The sequence below is a fragment of the Notamacropus eugenii genome, chromosome 5 (assembly GCF_028372415.1).
Source record: "Notamacropus eugenii isolate mMacEug1 chromosome 5, mMacEug1.pri_v2, whole genome shotgun sequence".
NCBI classification, from domain to species: Eukaryota; Metazoa; Chordata; class Mammalia; order Diprotodontia; family Macropodidae; genus Notamacropus; species Notamacropus eugenii.
Genome location: NC_092876.1, coordinates 424,132,335 through 424,159,107, shown reverse-complemented (window position 1 = coordinate 424,159,107; position 26,773 = coordinate 424,132,335). Strand labels below are relative to the sequence as shown.

General features: G+C 38.3%; 1 protein-coding gene across 2 annotated transcripts in view; it reads right to left on the bottom strand.

Moving 5' to 3' along the window:
• Window positions 1-1,001: 1,001 nt before the first annotated feature.
• The window catches only part of RUNX1 (RUNX family transcription factor 1), a 337,077-nt gene continuing 311,305 nt past the window's right edge, over window positions 1,002-26,773 (bottom strand). For both annotated transcript variants that reach the window (XM_072615024.1, XM_072615025.1), the window contains 2 exons: window positions 14,720-14,881; window positions 1,002-6,554 (listed from right to left, as the gene is read on the bottom strand). In XM_072615024.1, coding sequence (XP_072471125.1) covers window positions 6,076-6,554; window positions 14,720-14,881 — 641 coding nt within the window. In that variant the 3' untranslated portion in view covers window positions 1,002-6,075. The remainder of the gene's footprint in view (window positions 6,555-14,719; window positions 14,882-26,773) is intronic.

The window sequence follows — 26,773 nt, the reverse complement described above, 5'->3', positions numbered from 1 at the left end:
TTGTAAAACATTGCCAGTACCTTCCTCGACCAAGCCAGTGGGGCCATGAGTCTGAAAGTTAGTTCAGGGAGTGTACTGTGGGCACTCTGGAAGTTGTGATAAGTAGTCATCTCAGAATACCAGTCTCTATTTAACTGAGTAAAATATTATAGTCATCAAATGGTAGAAAGAGCTCATGTTTCTCCCAGAGTGCCTATCTTCCAGGCAGTGCATATCCGGGTAATGGCCAACCTATGATTACTATAGGCATAACCCCACCCTATTGCAAATTTTTTCTGCCCTTCACTCTTTCCTGTTTGGATCCTTTTCCTCTGGGCTCTCTAGCCTCCTGTAGATGTGAGATACTTTAGAGTCACTAAGCAAACAATTAAATGTAAAAGCTCTATGTGGAGGAAATCAGACTGAAATGAATTAGAGGACAAGTGATGCTGGAAATGATTATTAGTCTTTGTTGACAGGTAACTGGTACAAGATCTACAGGGAGGGAGGAGAGGAGTCCTTGGGAGATGAAAGCAGTATAAAAACAATCAATAAAGCATTTATTTATTTTTAAAAGAAAGGTACCTGGGAGAAACAGAGAGTGCTTAGGATTTCTGCTACTAACTGAACTTTGCAAGATAGAGAAATTACCTGCTACAAACTTTCAAATTCTACCAGAAATGTCAGGCAGTGATTCGTAGAAAGGGATGCTGATGCCATTAATTAGTTCCAGAATAAAGATATTCTTTTTTCTTTTTTATATTAAAATGAGCAAATATGAGTGAATCAATGCCAGAGACCTAGGTCTGCTTTAAGCTACTGTACCATTATTAATATGCATGCACACATTGAAGGGGGAGTGCTGGAAAGCAAGAACACAGACAGAAGTCTTCAGTCCAATCAATCCAGAAGGCTGCATTTTAGATGTCATTCTCAAGTTCAAGGTCTAGTCATTTGTTCTTTAAAGACAAACGCATAAGCAATCGTTTACATGAAGAAGAAATCAGTCAGATTCAGGTACATACTTGTCAAACTGTTTATTTGCCATTCACACTGGTTATAATATTGAATTTACAGAAGAAAGTGTGGTACAAAGAAACTAAGTCTCCATGAGAACCACAGTTGCAGTCCAGCTGCCCTATATGCCAGACATTAATCCTGTAGCACTACACTGGGTACTGCCTTTCACTGACTGTACAATTAAATGCCTACTCTTTTGTGGTATCAAGCAACACCGTGGTAAGGAGGGGAGCTATTCGTATTCTTTCATTTCTTATCTGGTACAAAATTCCAGACCTGGAAAATTCCCCTTCAGAAAATGTCCAGTACATCAGTACAGCGTGTGTGTGGGAGAATAAAGGAGGAGGGGATTCCCCACATGAATGATCCAGTGCACTTTACAAACATACCCAATAATTGCTAACCGAAGATATACTTTTTTTTTGGCGATGGGAAGGAATTGTTCAAAGGACGCTGTTTTTCCTCTTGCTATTTTTTCCAATAGATGGATTACTCTGCCACTTCATATGAGAAGTTGATTTTTACATTAATTTTTTTGTACATCTGGAATACCACAAATAACCCACAGTTGTTCCGCACATTCATTTCCCCAACAACAAAGAATGAACAGTTTTTTTTTTTATAGGAACCATGCTTTTAACTGTTGACAAAACTGAATAAAAAGTAGCTCATTTTAAAGTCTAAAATAACCAGGGTAGAAAAAAATAGGTTTCTCTACAGTATTTAGCAAACATAGGGATAAGTTCCTTAAAAACACAAAACAGGGAAAAAGTTATTACAGGCACTAAAAATATTTTGCAACGAAGCTTAAAATCTATTTACATACATAAATACAATTAATCCTGTCAATGCAACTCTTCTTCAGGAAGGAGAAAAATCCAAGTAGTCAGACTCATCAATACTGACCCATTTAAATGAACAACTCATAAACAAATGGATATTTTGCTCAGCTGTGTGTGTGTGTGTGTGTGTGTATTTTTGTGTGAGTATACATATATATGTATACATATATTTGTGAGAGCAAAAATGAAATACATTTTCTGAGATTGTCAAACTAACTTTCAGGTATGGAAAAAACAGGACGGAATGTCCCAAGAAAACAGGTATTTCAAGATAGAAATCCTTAATTCTAAATTACAGGTTGCTTGAGTGAAACCATTCATTTTCTTTCTAATCAGAGCATTTCTGTTTACCTACAAAGAAACCCCAAGCAGCAGAAATGCTGCCTATTTACCCTCTGATTTTAATTTGTACTGTAAGCTTCTGTTTCTAAGTGTATCTGCATTTGGATAGTAGAGTAGATCCAAAATGGCTGGCAAAGTCTGTTTTTCTAGAAGAAAGCCTACACTCAGGAGAAAGGCTGACTCACTGTATTCTTTTAGTTAAAGGAAGACAGTCTAGGAGTTTTATGTTCAGCATATTTGGCATTTAGAGAAAGGGTTTATCACTAGATAGATGGGGAGAGAAAAAGAGAGAGAAACACAGAGAGAGGCAGACATTTCAAAATGGAGACAGAGACACAAACACACAGAGACAGAGACAGAGAGAAATAGAGAAAGAGAACGAGAGACAGAGTGAGAGGTTTCAAAATAGAGACAGAGAGAGAAAGAGTCAGAGACAGAGAAATTGAGAGAAAGGAAAGGAAGGGGTGTGGGGGAGGGGAGGAAAAGAGACACAGTGAAAGACAAACCTAGAGAGACAAAGACATGGATACACAGAGGTATACAGGGACACAGAGATAGAGACAGGAAGAATCAGAGTGAGAGAAGTAGAGAAAAATTAGAAACAGAGTCAGAGAGCCAGAGTGAGTGCAACAATACATACACACACACACACACACACACACACACAGAAGAGATGAGACTGTTTCGAATTAAGGAAAAGGAAAGAACTGAGAAATATGAGCAGGTTGAATTCATGAGACAATGAATAATCGACACTAGCATGATTTATCTAAATGTTTTTTCAGTTCACCAAATGCTTCCTGACACCTTGGGCAAGTCACTTAACCTCACAGGGTCTCAGTTTCGTCACCAGCAAAAATGAGTGTGTTGTACTGACTGGTTTTAAAGGTCCTTTCCAGCTCTAAATCTATAATCCTTTAACATTATGAAATTCAATTACTGACCACTGCAGGGGGCCTCAACAGATATGCCTGAAACAGTACACCTTGGTTTTTATTTTCATTTTTATAATCTCTGAAGGTGTTTAAGGCGATTCCTTAAGGAAAATAGCTATGAGGTCTGAGTGAGACTACTATGTAATATACAACAAAGATTTTGCTGACTTTTTAAACAACTAAACATTGTTTGTTTTTGTGTGTCAGGAATGACATTCTCAATGACCAACTCAAAGGCTTAATAACTAGAGATCCAATTAGATAGATAAGAGATTATACCTGCTTTTTTTTAAAATTAAGGCTTAAATGGAGAGAATATTTACTTATCTCCTGGTGTTGGACACTAGGTTGAATTCAAGATGGATTACCTAGAAGTATTAGAATCTTACTGGGAAAGATTGAAATTTTTCATCTGTTAGTCACTACTTAAGGTCACGAGGGACAATGAGGCAAAAATCTTATGAAAACAAAATTGTTTAATCTGGGAATATGGACTGAGGTTTCTTTAGAAATGGAAATTTTAAATATTCCTATCATTTTGGGCATTTTTGCTGCTAGCGAATATAGTATGTAATCAGACATGATACTGAACTGAAAAGAGAGTTTTAAAATGAAAAATTAACAACATTCTGAGTTTTTCTGAGATGTGATATAGCTCTTTCATTAGATGAAAATGGTTTGACTGACAACATAAAACTGTTTAATCTGTAACTTTATACCAAAGTGCTACTGCATTCATGTATAACAAATAAGCAAAAAAAAATTTTTTTTCTAAAACTCAAAAACAAGTTGTTTTTAAATAAGTCCAGCTGTTTTGCTGCCTGCAGCCAAGGCTCTTTTCTCATTTGAAACTTTAAAAAAATTCTTTTTTTTTTAAGCATCAAACAATGATGCAAAGTCGAGTTTTCAAATACTCTTCAGAGTTGACCTGCAATTGTTTCTTCTAATTTAAGAGGTACATTAAATAACAGTTAGCTAATTTTGAACAAACATATGTCAATATCAGCAGTTTGTACTTACCAAGTCACACAACTGCATTCCAACTAAATCCTCAAACAAAAACAGTGCCATAAAATGTTGATGTCTGATCTGTTTGAAGGATGGGCAGGAGTATCAGAAATCTCTAATACCACACTGCTATGTGGGTGTAGTGGGTTCTCCCATAGAATTCAGGGACCCCTCTTGAGGGAGCACAGCTGAGGGTGGAGAGGGGAGGCCAAGGGGAGAGTTAAAGGAGAAATACTGTAGCAGGAGCATGGAACTGGATTCCATCTATGCATGGTGTTGCTACATTGTAACATAATGTTGGTGTGCATCTATCACTAGTGATTGATGCACACAGACTGTGCATCCAGATGTCTGCTCAGATGTCCGCCTCTGGATTCAGCCACTGAAAACTCAAATAAAAACTGTTCCTTTCTACTCCCAATTTTTTGAGGCGATCAGAAACTTTAAGCTAGGGCACAAGTGCTAAGTTTAAAGACACATTTTTAATAGGCTAGAATACTTTGTGTGCTCTGGGTCCAGAAGTTCTTCTCATCTTAGACCTAAGTAGCTAAAAAAAATTGAAACCCACAGGCTCCCATTTAGTTACAGCTCAGAACTCAGCTCCACTATGACACATTCAATAGGGAGTGTCTGAAAAAAATCAGAACCTTGGGTATTGTGCAGTGAGCTATTAGGTATCAAAAACAGACTCCTGGGCCCGTTGGTACTGTCTCTGTAGTCAGTGGAGCCTACCTGAAGACACAAAGGCCAAATGACCTTTATTTGCAGGAAGGCAGACAGATGTGATATGTTTTGCTGGAGTTCCACGTTCCTGATTCTTAAAGAAGCCCTCAGTGTTTGAAAAACTGGCTAAAACATTGCTGTTTACTACAAAGTAGTTGATTTAAATCAAAGGGAGTTAAATGTAAACATTATTTCTGGATTATTAAGTGATCCTATTACCCATCCTTTGTCCCCTCAGCCTTTTTCAATGTGTTATAGTTAACTTTGGTTGCTACCAAAAAAAAAATGCAGTACTTGATTGTTTTCCCTCTTACTATAAGTACATTTAAATAATAAAAGTATCCACACACAAGTAAATGTCTAGACATCAAGATACATAAATACCTGGGAACTCACTATAGGAGTACAGTAGTTGAAAATGGCCCAAGGCTGTAGCTGTCACTTTAAAAACAACTACACCCAAGTTCAAAGGAAAAGTTAAATAAAACCTCAATGAAAAGGGGATTGATTCTTTCAACTGTCAAAGAAAGAAAGAAGCAAGCACAGTTTTATATATTAAAAAACCACCCAAATGCAAATATGCATTTTGCAATTTATAAGGTGCTAAAAAAGAAATAAAAATGAATAAGATGCAAAATAGGATGAGTTGCATTCCCCAAGACCAAAATTCCAAACTTTGGAATATACAACTTAGCTAAAAATTTAAGTCAAGGATATAAAACCTTTCTTTTATTCACAGCATTGCTAAATCAGAAGCATTCACAGTTTCCCTCTGGGAATCTACCTATACTTCCTTACAACTATCAATGGGTCCATATGGTGAAGTGGACACACTATGGTTGTGGTGGGTGTAAGAATCAGAGATGGGTCAAACAGCATTTGAGAACTGTTGGATCTCTGAAGCAGTGGATGCTTAAGAGGTCATTGATCTGGAACTAGATCAGGGTGATGACCTACTTCAAGATCAATGAGTATAACCATTTGGGGTCCTTTCGGTTCCAGAAGGCTTTATCTCCTGAAAAAGGGACCATTTCAAGGAAAATATTGTTCATTCCAGCACATTGGCTGGATGAAATAATGACACAGTGGCCAGATGGCCTAGCCAGCAGATGGAGTTTCTTCTGAAAGGAGTGAAACTGCCTTCAGGTCCCATAGGGCATTTGGAATAACTTTGGGAAAAAAGTAGATCAAAGCAAATTCAGTCCTGGCGCATCTCTAGGTAAGATTCAATATGGCCGCCACACTGCTTCTTCCAGCCTTGCTGTGGTACCCATGTTGGTTGGGGAGTTGCTGTGACTGCCTTCAGCTTCAACCACATCACTTTGGTTGGGAAGATTGGGGTTGAGCAGAGTAGATCCTGTGGAAGCATTAGTGCAAGGAGGCAGGATACGTGGAGGGGAGCGGTCTCCACCAGACATCATTGAGAACTGGTAGGACCCTGCTGACGTTCCATAGTAGAGATGGTAAGATGGTGAACTTGTCTGAAAGGGGCTGCCTTGAGCCTGAGAAGAACCAGGGTATGGAGGGGGTAAGTAAGTGTGGTATCTTGTGGCAGTGGTCATGGCAGACATGCCAATTCCTATTCCTGAAGTGACTGGAGTTGGGGTATAGGTAAAGGCTCCTGGGTAATGCATACGAGCATCAGAGATGGAAGGAAGAGTCGAGAATTGCCGAGGATCACTGAACGCTGTCAGGTCAGAAGCAGCTGTGGGAAGGAAAGAAGATGGAGCTGAAAACCGACTGAGGGATGGAATCCATTTTTCAAGGTACAACTGACATGTTTTAACAATGCTTTTAAGTAAAAACAGGAGGAAAATAATCAGTGGTATTTTGTCAATGCCTTAACAGATTAGCAGCTAGGTGGTGCAGTGAATAGAGCCCTGGGCTTGGAATCAAGAAGACTCATCTTCATGAATTCAAATATGGCCTCAGACACCGTGTGACCCTGGGCAAGTCACTTAACCCTGTTTGCCTTAGTTCCTCATCTGTAAAGTGGGTTGGAAAAGGAAATGGAAAATCTCTCCAGTATCTTTGCCAAGAAAACCACCAAGAAGGTCGCAAAGGGTCTGAAACAACTTAACAATAATAAATTAGCTATGCTATTTTTTTCTAGCCTACTCAATTCTTTCCTACTTAATCAGTCTGAGTCAGACTTATAGAATTGTATTTCTAGAAGGAATCAGAGTGAATATCTAGTCAAAAACTCTTAATTTCATAAGTGAGAAAATAGAGATACAGAGAAGTTAACTGAAACACCCCAAATCATACAAAGCCAGAATTAGAACCCAGGTGTCCTATGCCCAGTTCAGCACCTTTTTAATATATCATATTGCCTTTCCAATTAGATGTTCATTACAATGCATATTAATAACTTAAGGAAATAGCATCACGCATGTTTTCATTTTAGTCTAAGTTAAGTTACTTCAGGCTGCCCCATGGACTTGTATGTTGACTTAAGGTACATCTCTATCTCCCCCTCCCATTCTTATTTTCCCCCCAAATTGATAAGCTCATTTTTTTTTTACACAATTCTTCCACAACTTAGAATTACAGAGGCAACTTTGTCTGGAATTTTGGGTTTTTTTGACATGGCCCTTGTTTTATCTACTTTTTTTCACATTATGAATGCTCATAAAACTTATGTGGGATCAATAAATTCTGGTTGTAAACTCATTTTCCTTGAAGTGCGCATTTACATCTTTATTGACAGATATTAGTGATCCCTAAGGCAGCTGCTCTCTTTGTTCTTAACTAAAGGCTGTCTCACACATCTGTGGAAGGAGCTGATATCAGAGATGAGAAGCTCTTTGGAATGTACAGACAAGTATAAGATTAGGGATGTATGGTATGCTGTGTATAGTTTCTGGGTATAGGGTATAACTATATATGTATATACATATATATATATATTGTATGACATGTAAATTATTATTAGTGATAATGATGATAATACAGAAAATAAGGTTAATATAATCGCAGCTATAAACAATCAGAGTTTTTAGATAGACTCATCAGATTGCGATAGCAGACATTGTCCTTTGGCTTGAGAGCTAATGCAAAGACTTGACCAAATCAGAATATTGCGCCAAAGATAAAGGTTTCAATATGGACTATTCTGATTTGGAAGGGAGTAACTGAATGGGTGACTAATAACCGTATATTTTAAGCCTATTATTCCGGCCAGAAGCTGCTACTGTATAAGGTATTACTCTAACACACATTCTTGAAATGAACTGATCTGTGGATGTAGAATGACTGTGGTGAGGGGAATGGGGCAAAATGGACGGAATACTGGACTTGAATTTAGACCTTAGTTCAAACTCTGCCTCCAACAATTACCAGCTGTGTGACCCAGGGATGTCACTTAACCCCTATGAATTTCAAGCATCTACTTAGGACTTATCTTCTAAGTCATAGATGGATGGTGAGCTGCATTGATATGTGACAAAGGTGTCATATATGTGAGTTGTGGGCAATATGTGGTCCATAACACTACCAAGTGTGGTCCAAACTATTTTAAATATAGTGTTAATGATTTTGCCTTGAATGTATTGATGTATTAATAAAAAGAGAAATACATAAACGTGTGTTTTCTAAATATATATATTATATATACACATATACATACATACATATATACACATATACATACATACATGCATACATACATATATATGTCTATGTGTGTGTGTGTTTTTCTTGAGACCTGCAAGGATCCTTTATATACTTTCTATTTGAGTTTGATACCACTAGGGTACAGTATTCCTACACGGGGAGCTCCTCATGATGACAAAAAACTACATATTCTTTGTATTATGGAGACAGGATATTTTGTTCTCTCAAAACCAATTAAAGTTTATGGCAACATTTAATGTTCATACCAAATTCCCAACTCCACTAGAACCTTTTGAGAATATCAGGTCTCATTTTCAAGGAGATACTTCTGCTAATCACTATTGGAGCAAGTCAGACATGAGAACAGAGAAAATGTTATAAAGTGACAGCAGCTGGAGATTGTCCTTCCTCTGTCTTCTAAAGGACAGAATTAGAGAATCCTATAGTTGGAAGGGATGTTAGAAATCATCTGATATGATCTCCCTTCATTCTGCAGATGACAGACTAACCCTTAGTGACGCAAAGGGATTTATCTCAACATATACAATTAGCAAGTCACAGAACTTGGACTTAGGTCTTCTGGTTTTAACTTCTGTGTTCTTCCCACAACCTGAAGCCTCTCTTTGCTCTAAAGAGCAGCTGTTCCCCACACTTGAGCTCTCTCCTTGTGACTTTGAATCATGACATCTGCTTTTGCTAACTCCCAAAACTGCGTTGCTTTCAGTCAAGCTAGAAAACCTCTATCATTATTCCCACTGTATCATCCAGACTTCTGTCAGGGGGCAAGGTCGGAAGAAGACAGTGAAGCCAATGAAATCAGCTTGTTTGATTTGGTACGATGTTCAGGATACAAATAAATGAGTTCACTTATTTCTAAAGATTGCTTCACCTGCCCTGAACCAGGAAAGTTGAATTTGCTGGAAAAATGAATGGAAAGGTCATTTAGTTTCACTGCCATGTCTGTAAGTATGATGTCAGTCCTTGCCCAACCACTATGTTGTAACTACTGAATACAAAATTACAGACACCAAAAGGGGCAGGCACAGCAAAGAGCTGTCAGGGGCACAAGAAATGGAATAAAACTATAATTCTAACTGTCAGGGCAAAATAGACCTCACTGTATTCAACTGAACAAACATTTTAAAGTGCCTACTATGTGTGAGGCACACACACTAGGTGGTAAGGCTTCAAAGGCTTCTTCTGTGCCTTCTTGGTAGCTTTCCAAAAACCAGCATACTTTTTGCCAAATAATAGCTATTCCTCATTACCAGGAACTATTTCTCAAGCCCGGTTGTTCACTGGACTCATATTTCCCTAGTGAAGCAGCCCAGAATACCATGTGTCCCAATTCAAATAGTCGTCTAAATGTTTATTTTCCTTTTTAGTCTTAGTCTGACAATAGAAAACTAACCCAAAAACACAATGGACTATTCTTGTCTTTGGGCTAGCCTTGATACATAGAGCAGTGGGGGTGGTGGTGGTGGTGGTGGTGATGGTCCCTGACACCCCCTGTGACTCTGGTTTGAGAGTAGGAAGTCTGAGGATTAGCATGTTTAGGCATTTGGGGTGGAAATGATTCACAAGTGATCACTGGGCTAAAGACTGGCCATGACAGCTCAGCCCTTCCTTCTGAAGTTTGACATGAATGAAGGCAGCTCCACTCTATTGCCCCTCCTACCATCCCCAAAGGATTAAACAACCTGAGCTGATAATGGGCCTCCTTAAAAGGATCCTTTGCATGACTCAGATTAATGCATGCTGAGAGTCCTTTCATTTGGCAGCTACACATCACTTTTTTTTTTAAGGAAGAAGGAAGAAAAATTCAGAAGACAATTCCTTTCAGATAAAGTGGAGAATTTGTCTGAAAGTGTGTGTGTGTGTGTGTATGTGTATGTGTGTGTGTGTGTATGTGTGTGTACTCCCCGCACATACCTGCACAGAAGGAAATTTGGGGAGGTGGAGAAGGTAGGTAACACAAAGTAGTTTGACTGGATTAAGAGGTAGAGCAGACAGAGTAGTGTCAGGTTCTCAAAGTTTGTTGGCTGGTGAGGAAGTTTGCTTTCATGTGCCTTCGTCCCCTCCTATTCCTACGTTTATTACAATACTTTGCAGGCCTGCATTATATGCTTGATTTCTTAGGAAGGGGCGTTCTGCCAAGTTTAAAAGTAGTCTCCATTTCTGTTTCCTTCAATCAGCAAATGCAGGCCTGTAGCTCCTTCTTTGTCCTGAACATCAGATAAAATGGGCACCTGAATTTTTGTCTGTGGAAATTCTCGGTAATTTCCCCCCTGCCACTTATGTCCCTACTTCCCCATGGTCCTTAACCGATCCTTTGTTAAGCTGGTAACCATACAAGTGCTTAATTAACCCATGCTTGTATAGAAACTAAACCAGGATTTGTGTTTGGATAGAATGGGTTGTGGCTAATTTTTTAAATTTAATAGCCCCTCAAGCCTCCTATCTTGGTCAACTGTGGCAAGTTACTAGTAGTCTTTAGCTATAGTTGTCTACATGACATGAGCTACAACAACAAAAACTTCTTGGCCAAGGAGAGTTGCTGACATAACGAATACTAAGGGACAGCCACACACTAAGGAAATTCCCATTGAAGAGGGAGGCTAAGGCTATACAACACAATGGGTCCAAGAAAAACAGTACACGATTCAGACAGAACATAGCCAGTGGACATAGCTCAGATGCCAAGACAAGTCAGAGGAAGCTGACACCCAGGCCTTCGAAAGCAAAATTTGTCCCTCAGGGACAAACTCAAAGTAAGATAAAAATTACCCAGCCTATACCACTACCCTTAAACCTCTATATATCAGTAATCATGAAAATGGAGGAGCACGTGCTAGAAAGCATCTGAAAAGAGCAAGCATCAACTAGTGCCACATAGAATCCTAGTTTACTTGCAGGCATATATTCTACCTAGGGCTATCACGAATCTTTACAATAACCTGATCAGGATTTAAGTATTTGGTGGAGTCATCAGGAGCCTTAGTTATCCATAAAAGAAAGCATGATAAGACATGCATTTGAAGCATGTGGCAAAGTAAAAATCTTATCCTCTGTTATCTTCCATGCCCCTAACCTGCCATGACTGTTCTTAAGGGGAAAGACAACAAAGCTGACATCTTAACACAACAAAGGAAATATAATCTTCCTGTATTCTGCTCTATCAGTACATATATGGATTATTGGGTTCCACTCTGATATCAAATTTTAGCAGCCACATAACATCAACAAAGCTGAGCTCATCCGGAGGAGGCCAACGAAAAGCAAGGAGACACGAAATTACTCCATAGCAGAACCAAGTACAGGAACTCGGCATGTTTAGAGTGGAGAATCTGAAGACTGGTCAGTTAGAAAACTGTGGATTCTGATGGATTCTATTAGTGGTGTGGATATAGCCAAATCACTAAGCCTCTCTGAGACTAACTTCCCACATTTATAAAACAGGGATAATAATAACTCTACCTCACAGGGCTGTGGTGAGGAAATTGCTATATGTCAATGAAAGTCTATCTTTTTAATGCTAATATTCTTCTGGTAATACTATTATATGGCTGTGAATCATGGAACAGCATGATCTTGGAATAATCCAAGTCATCAGGGACATAAGATGATAATGAAAAGAAGGATGGTAAGTTTGAGGAGGCTGTAGTATATTACCAATAATGACTTTGGTGACAGGAAACATGAAAGGTAGAATAAAAAGCATATGCCTTTAAAAGGAGACAGGATGGTCATGGACCAAGAATGTAAGACAATAACACTTATTTTTTTTTGGCTGCCATGCCATACTGTTGACTCAGATTGAGCTTGCAGTACACTTAAACATCAGATATTTTTCTACAGGAACTGCTGACTAGCTATGTGCTTCCCCTAAGCCTTCCTTGAGAAGCTAATTTTTTTTTGGTCCTAAGTTTATTACTCTACATTTATCCTTATTAATTTTTATCTTATCCATATCCAATCATCTTATCTTTTTGGAATCTTTTAGGATTCTAACTTTGTTGACCCAGTGTCAACTCTCTTTTCTTCATCATGTTATCTGCATATGTGATAGGCATGCTTTCTATGTACTTTTTCTAGGTCACTACTAAAAACACCGAACAGCACAAGTGAAGGTCAAATCCTTGTGGCATTCTATTAGAGATGTCCCTCCATGTGAATCTGGACACACTATTGACCACTTTTTGGATCTAGTTACTTAACCAGTTACAAAACCACTAATCTAGTCAATATAAATCTTTTGTCAAATGTTTTGCTCAAGCCTAAGCATACTATTTCTCTAACATTTCTGAGATCTACAATTCTAAATACCCTGTAGAAGATTTATGGAAAGACATAAATAGTAAGTAATGGAGAGACTGTTTTCTTCACTAATGGGCTCAAAGACCCATCTCAGTATTACTATCATCCTATATGATCCCAGAGAGAAGGAGTAGGACCAAGGAATCTGAGTGACAGGAAGATATATGTTCACAATTAGGTTTATCCCAAAATGGAAGACTCTCCTTTATTAAATAGAGAACTCCCCATCACTGGAAGTGTTTAAGTGAGGCTGGATGTCTATTTATCAGGGATATTGTAGGTGAGATACCACCATATTAAAAGGTTGTACTAGATGTCCTCCAAGGGACCTTACAGTCATGAACATTTATGATTCAAGTTTCCATTAGCAAGACTGATGAATTTCTATATCCTATTTGGTTTGGCTTGTCTCCAGTTCCACAGTACCATTTTTTAAATGGTCAGTTGAAACAAAGGGAACAATTTTCCTTTTCCTTTTCAACAAATGAATTTTACCCTATAATGTCAACTTTCCTTTCCACCAAGCACAGTGATCTTAAGAAGCAGAAGACCAAACTGTTCACAGTTTGAAGGACTAACACTTACCAGGCTCAGGGCAACAAGAATCACCCTAAGTGTATTAAATGGACCTGCCCCTGGGAAATATAAGAAAAAGCATCTTGGTGTTCTTGACTCTCTGTGTGTGTGTGTGTGTGTGTGTGTGTGTGTGTGTGTGTGTGTTGCTAATGTCTGATAGTTTTCATTTTTGGTATATATTTCTCTTACTTCAGATACACTTGTGAATTGTTAATGCTGGCCTTATGAAAATTCATTCCTACTACATACTAGGCTAGACTATCTAGACATGCTATAGAAAAATGTGGTTCCCTTCCTTCATATCGACTTCAAAAATTAGACAAGCTTGCCAAAACATGAGATGGTAACATGAGAAGCTCTGGGTTGGCTTTCTTATGACACAGATTCTAATTCCTGCTCTCTCACTACCTTGATACGTGATCCCAGGCAAATTACTTCTCTGGTCCTCAGTTTCCCCCTCAGTAAAGTCAGGGAACTGAGATTCATGACTTTTTGAGGCTGCTTCCAGCTCTAAAAGTCAATAAATCTGTTCTTACTCATGCTGACATCTGCCATGAATTTGCCTCAGCTATTTTTGGAATCTTAATATTGGGGTAATCAATTCCATAAATAATGTGATACATCAGAAAGAACAATAAATTAGAATCAAGATATCTATTTTGAGTCCTGGTTCCAACATTAAATGTGAACTCAAGTTCCTTAAACTTCGCTGGACCTCAGTATTATCATCAATAAAATGGGGATACTAATATGGATCCTAGGCTGCTGGTTATAAGAGAATCTGTTGTTATTACTGTTATGTCTTGGTATCATCACCTTCACAAGTTTTGGCTTTTTAATCCCAGAGGCCCATTGGCCTCTGCAATAAAGCAACCTTCACAAACTAAGTCCATCACTGTATGTAAAAGTATTGCAGTTACAGTGTGGGGAGCACCCAAATGTGGATGCATGTGAACAGACTGGGCCAGACTTACAGTCTACCTAGTCTAGGAAGAGGAGAGGATGGTTCCATGGTAAGAGAATTGAATTTAAAAGAAGAACTAAAGAGGACCTGGCACCAAAGTCCAATTCTGCTAGTTTCTGCTGGGTGACTCTGGACCACTTACTGGACTTTGTTGATTCTCAGCTATCTCATCTATAAAATGTGGAGGTTAGATTCAATGATCTCCAAGGTCTCTTCTAGCTCTGAGTCTATGATCCTATGATTATTTCCGGTGGTAAAACATGAGGGTAGGAATTTGGAGATTTTATCTTCAGGCCTTGAACATGGTATATTTTTCTGTTCAAAGTATCTTTCCCACCCCTTCCGTCTCCCAAATCTTCCACTCTAGCTGGAGCTGTCAATGAATTCCAAATACTTACTTGAAAGTCGGCTGGAAAGTTCTGCAGAGAGAGACGTCATGCCACTGGCTCGGCCAGGGGATATAGGTGTTGCTGGGTGTACAGAAGGAGAAGCAATAGATCCCAAGTATTGGTATGACTGGTCATAGGACCAAGGAGGGGAAGGCTGGATCTGCTTTGTATCTGGAAAAAAGAAGAAACAGTTTATTACAACAGGGAAGAGGATTATTATTCATATTATTATGATATTTGGTATGAGTTCTCAAAGACAATGCTAAATAGAATAGAAATTTTACAGGATCCTATTGATCTGATAGATTTCAAGTATGGACCCAGTGGTATGTTGCTTATCTGTAATATGAAGACTGGGCCTAATTAAGGTCTGAGAGGGTACTTGACCAGGTTCTGGCTACCAGGTAGTGATTTTTTCAGCCATAGCAGCTCACAAATATCATCTACTGAGGTGTGGAAATTGTTTGATCTTCATCATAAGTGGTGGTATTGAATAAATAATAGATCCTAAAAGTACAATATTATTACCATTTGAGAACACAATCAGCAAATCTTTGGTTAAATACATGCTATTTATGTCCATCTTCAGGTTCCATATGTTACTGGAAAAGAAAGTAATCTATTTGATAATTCAATGAGAATGAGATATAAAAGATGGATAGTTGGATGGATAGTTCAGTTACTACAATGATACCCCCAGGATGTTAATGGAATAAAAAAAATGCCTTTAGATAGTTGGGTAAATGCTCTATGGAAAACTTACAGAAAGAAGCAGACAATAACTGTTTGAGATGAGAATCCATTGAGGGATTACAATCCACAGGGCATCCCTGCAGATGAAATCTTGGACAAGACCACGAAAGTCCTCAAGTAAAGCATCAAAAGTGCCAAAGTAGAAAGTACAGCGATTTTATACAGGATAGATATCAGGATATTTAACGGCTACATTGATGTGTCAGTACTTCAAATCAATCCACAAGCACTTACTGAGAACGCTGAAGTAAACTCAAGGCATTGTGATAAGTGAGTTGCCCCACCTTCAATTTATTGTAAAACTATAGTTTATTAGGACTCCTTTGAGAATTTGCATCTGATGAAATTTCTTTCCAAAGATATTGGATGAATCCACATTGAAAATAATTTTTTAAAAGATATAGCTTTTTAGAGTGGAAAATATTAAACTGTATTATGGCCAAGATTGCAAGACTTTAAGTAGATGGATATTTATGTGTAGGCCAAGTCTTGAGAAAACTGATCACTTTCGTCATCATAAAGCATGCTGGTCTCCTGTATCCTTAGGGGCAACTAATTTCTGTGCATCCCAACTAAGATCCATGTGGGCAAACACAATCAGAGACAGAAGGTAATATGATATAATAGAAAAAGCACTGGATTTGGAGTCAGTGGACCTGTGTTCAAATACCAACTCAGCTACTTGTATGTTCTGTTGCTGTTTGTTCTTCATTATCAAAAAGGATCATTGTCATGATGGGTGATGTATTGCCTTGCTCATGAATTAGATTTAAGCAACGTAGAGTTGGACAAAGTTGTTGGCCTCACTTTCTCTTTCTGAAGTCCAGTGACAGGACAAAAGTCAAGAAAACTGGCAGTGTCCCAGGATGCAGTGGATGACTTTAGCATCTTTGATGTCTGACCAAGTTCTAAGTGCCCCATGGTACCTGCTTCAGTTGCCTTCATGGCTGTTGGAATAAGTTGTTCTCATCTACCCATTCCACCAGGGAAAGTCTTTACATGCTTGGAGTAGACATCATTCTAACTCACTGATGGATCTGGGGTCTGTTGGTTACTTCATCCTTGTGTAGCCCATCTGCTGAGAAAGCTTTACTAGGGTGTGGCTGCGGTGTATACTATAGCTTCTTGGAGTCACAGGTAAGAGGTGAGTGCCAGGTGAGTACCAAAGGTGGATGAACAGGGCTAAAAAGAGGCATCCCTCAAACCAGATGTGCTAGTCCTCCCTCAACACCCCATTCACCCCGAATACCCTAAAGCAAGAGGGACAGGATGTCAAATTGAGGCATGGCATTGTGGAGGGTGAACTGACCCTGACTTCAGAAAGATTTAGGTTCAAGTCATAAGCCTACTAGTAATGTGACTGGGCAAATCATTTAGCCTTTTGTTATCCTTATGAAACTCTCTAAGAGAACAGGTTGCCAAGTAGTTGTAGATCTGCATGGATAGTGGGAATTTCACACTGAGAGTTCCCTATACCAATGAATCACATATTGAGTACAAAAAAGAAATCTATGAAAGTGTTTTGCTGACCACCATTACAGAAAGAATTTGGAAAAAAGCCCATGTTGACTTTTAACAACAAACCCCAAGCTGCAACACTTTCCTGCATAGAGAGAAAATGTTTAAACCAAACAAGAAGAATACTGTTAGTGTGTGGAAGGTAGTATGATAATATTATATAATGACAGTATTACATCTCAGAAGAATGAAAACAATGCTGTGCTCATAGCCAGAGGATTCCGGTTCAAAGCCTACCTTTGCTTCTTATTTTCTGTGTAACCTTGGGCAACCTGGTCTGTGCTTGTTGATACAGTAGATAGAGCACTGGACCTGGAGTCAGGAAGACCTGAGTTCAAATCCAACCTCAGAAACTTACTAGATGAGTGACTCCTGTTGGGCAAGTTATTTACCTTCTGTTTGCTTCAGTTTCCTCAACTGTAAAATGGTGATAACAGCACGTAATTCAGTGTTGTTAGGAGGACAAAAGGAAGTAATACGTGTAAAGTGCATAGCACAGTGCCCAAAATGTAGTAGGTGCTACATAAATGTTAACCTCCTTCTCCTCCCCCCATTGCTAAAATAAACAAGGGTGTTGAATTAAATGATCTAATAAGGTTCTCTTCAGAATTAAGTCCTATGATTCATATGTGCCTGGTTTTTCAAAAATATGACATGCTTCTAGATTAGAAAGGAAACTCTACCACCAGAAAGCATATTGAGGAAATTAAGGGATGGTTATTATCCCATCACAAAGCAATGGTGCATTTCCTCAGGGTGCAATGTTTATTTCACTTTTTGGGGCCATCTGTTTTAAAATAAGGACACATCTCAGGAGGGCCCTTAATAAATACAGCTTGACAATGAGGATACTGGCCACTAAATAACTCCTCTTAAGTCCCTCAAAGAAACATTTTATGTGTTACAACATAAAGAAATTAGGTGTTCCTAAATGACGTATGTTTTCATTTTCTATTTAGCTTATAAGAGAACCAGGCTATCGAAGAAGGCGTTTCCCTCTTAGCCTTTTCTTACATATTCCTGAACAGAACTGTGATTTGTAGAACTTGGAAGCAGTTAGCCCCAAAATCAGAAGTGTGTCATAGACTTAGGGATGGACAGAATCTTAATGGTTTTCTATTTCAACTCCTTTACCTTACGTGAGCATGCTGAAACTGGGGGTTATAAGTCAAAGATGTGCCCAAGGCTACACAGGTATTAAAAACTAAGTTGGTACCACGTTCTTTTCATTATCATAGTGTTTTTCAGCCTTAGCAAGGAACTTTGGAATTCCTTGGCTAAATTAAATTCTTTATTTTGTTCCCAATTTCAGGTATGGCAAAGAGTGACAGCTGCTTTAAATTCAGAAAAAAATGTTCTATTTGGGCTGAAAGGCCTGCAGTATCTAGACTAGAGGTGGGGGACCTGTGGCCGTGAGGCCACAATATGTCTACCTAGGTCCTCAAGCCCAGCCCTTTGACTGAATCCAAACTTCACAGAACAAATTCCCTCAATAAAAGCATTTGCTCTGTAAAACTTGCACTCAGTCAAAAGGCAGCACTCGAGGACCTTGAAGATCACATGTGGCCTTGAGGCTGCAGGTTCCCCACCCCTGATTTGGACCATCAGTGTTTCCTGGATACTTATAGGCAAACAGAGATAGTGGGAGAGACATCTAAATATATTTCTGAGTCAGTGAATATTCTATATCTGTACTGAATTTTGAAAAAATCCAGTGAATATTACCATACATGTACTGCATTTTTGAGGAAAAGGATGTGGAAATGGACAATCTGCATGTGAATATGGATATATGTGCACATATTAAATGAGTGGATAATACACAAATATCATTTTAATTATTTAAAAGGCAAACAAAAGAGGTTTTACAATTGTCATAAAACACTCCAGGGTGTGAATTGCGGTACTGTAATTCATACTTGTTGTGAAGACAGCATAACGCCCTTAGCCTCATGTCTAAAACCACACTAGGTTAGGCATATAGTATTATGCCATCACTCAAGTCATGTCATGTTTTACTGCAGTGAAAAAGTTGTGTTAGGCTTTTCCAAACTCATAATCAAACCATACAAACATTGCATAATACGTTTCATAGCCTTTAAAAACAGGCTTTGATAAGATGGTCTTAGGATCAAAGCCCATGGCCTCTTGTCTCTTCACAAAGTTTGGTGAATTTCTTACTAATTTAAGACCACAGTAGTTCTGCTTTCCAGGAAAGGACAGGGTAGAGGATTAAAAAACACAAGATGGTCATGTGGAATTGGGCATTTCTCAGTTTAACAAAGATTGAGTTGTAGTTTACAACAACTTGGTTTGCTTTAAAATTTGGTTTCATTGTCACTGGAGGACCAGTAGGTGGTGGTGGAGAGCTTCTAACATGGCTTCAAGTCATCAATTACAATAATGAGTATTAATCAAAAAAACAAACTATTATGCATTCACTGTACTTTGGGAGCTGCATTTTACGTAAAACTTAAACCTTGCCCTCATGAATCATGGGTTCTAAAACAAACAGGACACAAACAACTTGAAAACAGATGTAAACTATGGGGAAGCTGTATGAGACAGTGGGAAAGGACATGATTTGGAATGAGGGACCTGGGTTAGAATAGTAGCTCTGCCTTAGTTAAGTCACCTCTCTTGACCTCAGTTTCCTTATCTGTAAAATGAGAGAAAAGGATTAGGTGACCTTTAAGTTCCCTTATAGTTCTAAATCTATAATCCTGTGTATTTTTTTCCTGTAATGATTTCTTATCTCCCTCTTATTCTATTTTTTTCCCTCCTAGACTGGATGTTGAGAGTGAAAGGCAGATTTTATATTCACACATACACGTGTTCTTTGGTAAAAGGAGTATGATGGTGAAATGCAATTAAGGTATCTAGAAAGATCAAGAAGAAACTGGTGAGACCAGGGAGCCACTACCATTCTGTCTTATTTAAGATAGTAGTAGAGTCATCTAGAACACTGATGACTGCTAGTTTGGGGAGGAGAAAGAGGTGTTAGATAAGAGGATGCTAACAAAAAATACATATCCTTTTTTCTTCACTTTGAGAATGGCAACGGTTTTTTTTTTGACACAATAAAGAATATTAGCACAGGAAAAGACATCTAATCTAACCCCCTTTATTTTATAGAAGAGAAATCAAACTTACCTAAATTGTTTCTAGGTTCTATGTGAACTCAGTCAAGTGTTTCCCCTCTCTGGGGCTTAGTTTTCTCTACTGTGAAATGGGTAAAGGGAGAAGAAAAGATGGGAAGGGTGATAATTGGACATCGTTATCTTCTGCCTTGAATTAAGTCATTCCAACTCGGAATCCTCATGAGAGTCTGGTCTGGTAGAAAGAGCACCGAATTTAGAATCAGAGGTCTTCCGTTTGAACTAGATCTCTGTCTCTTGGTAATATTATGACCCCATGAAAATAATTTAAATCTCTGGGTCTTAAGTTCTTCAACTGTAAAATGAGGTAATAGAATTGGATTGTACATAAGGTTCCTTTGACTCTAATAATCTATGACCTAGTCTAATTCTTTCATTTTACAGATGAGGAACATGAAACACAAAAAAATTAGGTCTTGCCCAAGGGTCCCACAGGTAAGCAATCAGGAAAAATGGGATTTAAAGCTTGGTTTTCTGAACCCCACTTTAGTATTTTTTCCATTATACCATTCTCAATAATCACTGGCAGTGTTGAGACTATAATCCAGGTCTTTCAATTCCCAATTCAATGCTCCTTCATTTCTTTAAAATTAATTTTTATTGAAATCTTTTGTTTTTACATCATCAAAAATTTTCCCTGACTGCCTCCTCTTTTCCTCTTCAGAGAATTATTCCAACCAGCAAATAATATTTTTAAGGAAAAGTATAAGAAGAGTAAAACCGATTAGTACATGTAAAAAGGTCTGAAAGCATATTAAAGGTCCCATATGTGGGAACCTACATGGAGCGTGTGTGTGTGTGTGTGTGTGTGTGTGAGACTTCTCATATTTTTTTCATGCCATGTTTATTCTTAGTCATTTTGCAACACTCTTGATGGTCACGTAGTGATTTTTTTTCCATTTCCATTGTTTTAAACATTGTATGCATTGCTTTTTTTGCCTTTGCATACTATACTCGACATCAGCTAATGTGAGTCTCCATTTTTCTCCTTATAAATCATATGTGTTATTTCCTTCAACGCTCCTTTCATGGCAATCAGACATCTAGGCTCCCATAAGTATATCTATATTCTTTTTGAAAGGCTGCATCATGCGGACATATACCTGTTCCCAAATCCTAGAATCAGCACAGTTGTTCAGTCCCCAGCTTCAGTGTCTCATAATCACTGACCATACCATTTGACTCAGGTTCGTTTACTCCTTTAAATTGCACAGTTAGTCAGTTATTCAAGAAATAATTATAACGCACGTGTTACTGGCCATGCACTGTGCTGTCTACTGAGAATACAAAGGGAGGCAGAAAACAATCCCTGTCTAATGGGGGAGACTACCTGCCAACCATTACCTGAAAGCTAAAGAACTTAGAGTGATGAAGAGATAAAGGTGTGGTTATCTGAGTAACATTTTCTCAATTTAGACTTTTAGAAGAGAGGGAAAAAAAAGACACTGGAATTGTTGCTTTAAATTTGGATATTCTCAAACTCCTATCCTTATTTTATTCACAACCTCTCCTCCGTCAAGGAAAGAAGTAGACAGACTGCACTTTCTCATTGCTGATGGCCAACACTGTTGTGGTCCTCTATCTCCTGAACATTCACTCACCCCTAACCGCATTATTTTTATCCTCTGCATAGACATACTCTTATATAATAGCTGCACTATTCTCCCTATTCTCCTCTCTGAGAAAGAGGAAGGCTGTTGTATGATAGGGCTACATTTAAATAGTCATGTAAAACTAAAGAGCATAAAGTTTTTCATGGTATAATATCATGTGGTATGTGTGTATAAACACACATACACTCATATATGCATATATATATATATCTTGATGAAAAGATAAACCCTTGAGGCAGTGGTTTTTATCCTATCTGTCCCTAGAATTTCCCTCCTAGCCCTTACTAGGTTGGTAGTAGGCAAGACATTTGTCAAGATACCATTGACGTTCAGCTCCTAGTACAGTTTTGCTTTATGGTGTAACGAAGACTGTCTTGGAAGCTCTCAGAACACACAACAGGATGTGAGTCAGGCCTCAGGGATGTGATTCAGTTTCCAGGGTGATGTGTCAGGGCGAGCATTGGTTGTTCATCTCTCCCATCATCACCCCATGAGACAATCTGGGTTCCCCTTAAAAAAAGGGAATACCCTATGATGCTCCTCCCTCCACTTGACTGATTTTCTTCCACTCATGATTCTAAAACCATTTCCAGAATGTCAAAATATGATGCTTTACAGTTACAAATGGTAATCCCTGGCTACAAAGAACCATTTCCCTGAAGCTCTGGCTTGGTTTCCAGAAATCATGTCTCAGCTCAAGTGTCAGGAGTGAAAACAAGTTTTTAAAAAGTAAAACTAAAAATAGACATCAGCTACACATAAGTCCTAGCAGTAGATGGTTAACTGGTATATTATCCTGATCAGTAAAATCTCATGATAATATAATTCAGCTCTTACAAGCTCTAGATCCTGAAGGGGGAAAAAATGAACACTAGAAAGATCTTTGTTGACTGCCAACTCTTTATCTCTGACTGGTTTGCAGACATCTCAGTTAGTCATAGGCTGGTAAGGTGCTTTATATCAGCATACTTTTCAGGGAAACAGCTAGCACCAAGCTGGGGCAGAGGCCTGTCTTGGGTAGGCAGCTTTTAAAAAGTCCTTTGGGGTTTTGAGTTACTAACTACCCACGATAAAGCAATGTGGCTTCTTATGTGCCAGCTGAAGGGAAGTGAGAAATGAGCATTGCTCCTACCGAGGTTCAATGATTGCCTCTAGTATACTTTTTCCCTTCCCTCTCCCAGTTGTGGGAGGATAGGTGGCTTTGTGGTTAAGTAGTAAGGCTGGGAATCTGGTCCTCTGGATCCTAATCTCAGAGCTGCCCTGGAGCCCTGGTGCCTCAGGCTGAGTCCTTCAACTGTCTGTACCTCTTTCCTCATTTCTAAAGTAGGGTGTAATAATACTTACCTGCCTCACAAGTGTGAGAAATAATTAATGTTTGTAAAGCCACTTTGAGATCTACAGATGAAAGGCTCTCTATAAATGCAAAATGTTCCTCCTCATAAGATCTTCCAGACAGTTCCCAGGGGAAATACCACCTTATGTAAAAGAGGAGTAGTCTGGGATTAGTCTTAAAAAAGCATCTTCTCATTTTCTGAGGAAGGGTTACAGCAAGTTTGAAGGTAACAGCTACCAGAAAAACAAACAAACAACATAGGAATGATTTGTAAAATTTCCATTTCCTTTTTCTCATTTGGACTGTATGGGGCAGAGAATGAGTTTACCCCCCTCCCCTCAACAGTGATGCTTTATTTCTCTACTCTATTAAACTCTCACTGCATAAACCATTCACATAAATACTCTACTTTCTTCCTGCCCCTTGCCCCTCCTCCTCCAAACATCATCAGTATTGGACTCCTTTCCTATGAAATTGGCAGAGCAAATTCCCATGATGCTAGCCCAGTAAGTTCAATTCAATTCAATAAACATTTATTCTAAACAGAGTTTTACATTATATATAGAGTTTCTGAGGAAAACATCCCTTTTCCCTTCCTGCCTTCCAGTTCAATTGATTTTCCTTCACTCTGTATATCCTTTCTTCCTGCATAAAATGTATAAAAATTAAAGATTCTTCCATAAGTGACCAGTCAAATCTCTAGTGGCCTTCTTGGGAAGTCCAATTCCACTCACTTTCACTCACACAGTCTCAAATCTCTTTTCCTCTACATTAATAGCAATCCATAGAGAGTAATCTCGAGAAAAAATAGTCGAAATAACTAGTCTTCGTACTAGAGGACAGATGTTGAAACATGCTTTCTTTTTGTCATGAGAGGAATGGGATTAAAGATGTAGAATGTTTCATGTCATTCATTCAAGATAATGTCATTTGCTGTGTGATCAGGTTTTGTTTTAAACTTTTTTTAAAGTAAAGGATGGTTTTATGATTGTGGTCATGGGGTACAGAGTGACTAGGGTGGGAAAAAAATCCAAAAGAGATCAATACAATTTTTTTTAATTCTATGAATATGTGACCTAAACTGAAAAATCTCAGGTAACTTATTGTCAAAAACACTTCTGGTTCAATGTCAGGGGTCTGTTAAATCTACAGAACTAACTCCTGGCATCCCAAGTGCTATAAACTTGAGGGACTCATTACCTCTTAGAAGTGTTCAAAAACTGAAGGGAAAAGATCTTTCTGAAGGAAAATTTTATTTATCACAATCATATCTACACATATCTGATATAAGGAAACCTTTCCAATCAGTTAGAACTCTCTGTGTGATGCATTGATTTAGGAGGTAGTAGGCTTCCCTGAACTAAAGGTTTTCAAAAGTAGGATGGTCACTGTTCAGGTATGTTACAGAGATTTATGTCCAGGTCAGCCCACCCTCACTCAAAACAAAGTTAAGTGCAAGTCATGTCATTATTTCTCTGATGGCATGGTCTTCTTCAGCAACGAAGGACGAACACACACACACACACACATGTCCAGGTATGAGTTTGATATTATAGCCTCCTAGGTCTTTTCCAACTCTAAGATTCTAAGAATGTATGAACTTGGAAAAATCATATTATTTAGCATGTCATAGTGAGAAGGATCAGGAAGCCCATTTGTTGCTCAAAAGCCAAAAGCGGAAAAAATTCAGAATTGATTTTCAATGACAACTAACCATGGAATGTAACCTTCCTCTGGTTGATAAAAACACATTATCACTGGATTATCTTTGCTCACTTCAGAATCAGTTCCCTCTAACAGTGCAGATGACAATCCAACTGAATCCCTTCAGGGGTGGGGAGCCTTGCAGTCTCAAGGTCACATGTGGCCTTCTGGGTCCTTGGGTGTGGCCCTTTGACTGAGTCCAAATTTTACAGAACAAATCCTGTTATTTTTAATTTTTTCCACAAAAAGCTTTATTTCTCATTATACCAAATCTTTTTATTAAAGTGATTTGTTCTGTGAAGTTTGGAGTCAGTTAAAGAGCCTCACTTAAAGATCTAGAGGTTCTCACATGTGTGTGACTTGAGGCTGCAGGTTCCCCACTCCTGCCCTAGATATTACAATATACATATAATGTGTTGATCAGTACAGATGGATATGATACCTAAGGAAGCCACATATCTATAAATATACTTACATATATTCACACACACGTACATACATACATACATATACATACATACACACACATAACAGTATATATTATATTTCAGTTTTGTGAAATGAATGACTATCTCTTTTGGTTCCTACTGTTTCTTTCTCTGTCTTTTGTTCTAAAAAACAAAATACTGCCCCCCTCCAATCTATACCTATACATACAGTCAATCAATGACTTCGATTTTCTAGTGGGTTAGCCATAGTTAAAATGCAATGGGTTGATTATGTTATATTCAACACTATTTGACAAAATGCCTCATTTGGACTCACATGATTTCAGAGCTGTAAAGTCCTTTAAGATCAGTCAGTTTCATCCCCTCTATTACAGAGCAGTAGGGAGGGTCTGGAGAGGTCAACTGTTTTGCCCAAAATCAAACTCTAAGTAAGGAGGAGACCAGGACTCCAACTGAGATTTTTCTGACACCAAGGACAATGTTGTTTTTTTTTTTCTATTCATGCTTCCAATGGCATCTCTTAGAAAACACACTAAAATTGTAATGATACCCTTCTAAGTAACTATTGTCAAACTGTCACTATGGCATGACATGATTGGTGAACCATACTTTGAAGCAGTCCTCCCTAATAGGGAGTGGAGAATGACTAAGACAGTATAGGAAAGCAGATTGGATATAGGAAAGCTCAGCTAGGTGGCACTAAAAATGACCAGAGGCCTACATCTACCAAATTAGCCTATAAACACTCCTGTTATCACTCAAGGGAAGTATGGGGGATATTGTCCCTCTCTACATCTATGCCTATAGGATCATAAGATTTAGAGTGGGAAGGGACCTTAGAGCTCATCTAGTCTAAACTATGCCTGGCCAAGAATGTTTTCTGTAATTTTAGCAACAGGTGATTCACCAACCTTTGCTTAAAGACTTCAAGTTCCACAGGGAATTCACTACCTCTTAAGGCATTCTTTTCTGCTTCTAGGAAGTTCCAATTGTAACAAAGGTTTTTTTTTTCTTTCTAATTTCAAGCTTAAATCTACCTTAGCAACATCCACCCGTTACTATTACAGCAAATTCAAATGCCTCTTCTACACGATGGCTGAATGGAAAACAGGCAAATACCCCTCATTTTACAGGTGAGAAAGCTAAGGCCCAGAGGTTTTTCCATAGATGAAGACAATGAAGTCTAAGCTCCTCTTTCCCGGGATAAACAGATTATTTCTCTTAAAGTCTCCTCATTCCAAACATATTATCCTCAGTCTGTTTCTCCTCAGAATCTTTTATAATTTCTAAACATGGAGCCACAAATTGCAAAGATGTTTGATTAGTGTAATTTGTGAGGAAATTGCTACTTATCTCCATCTAAAAACTATTCTGTTTAAAAGTGTTTTAAAATTTAAAGATAAATGAATTTCTGCTTTTAGAATCAGTTTTAGATGGAGGTAGAAGCTTTCTGGCTAATCTTAAGCACTTTTGTACAAATTAGCTTTGATGCTAAGAGTAGATTCAAAGCAGAGAATTAAAGAAAAAAACAGGTC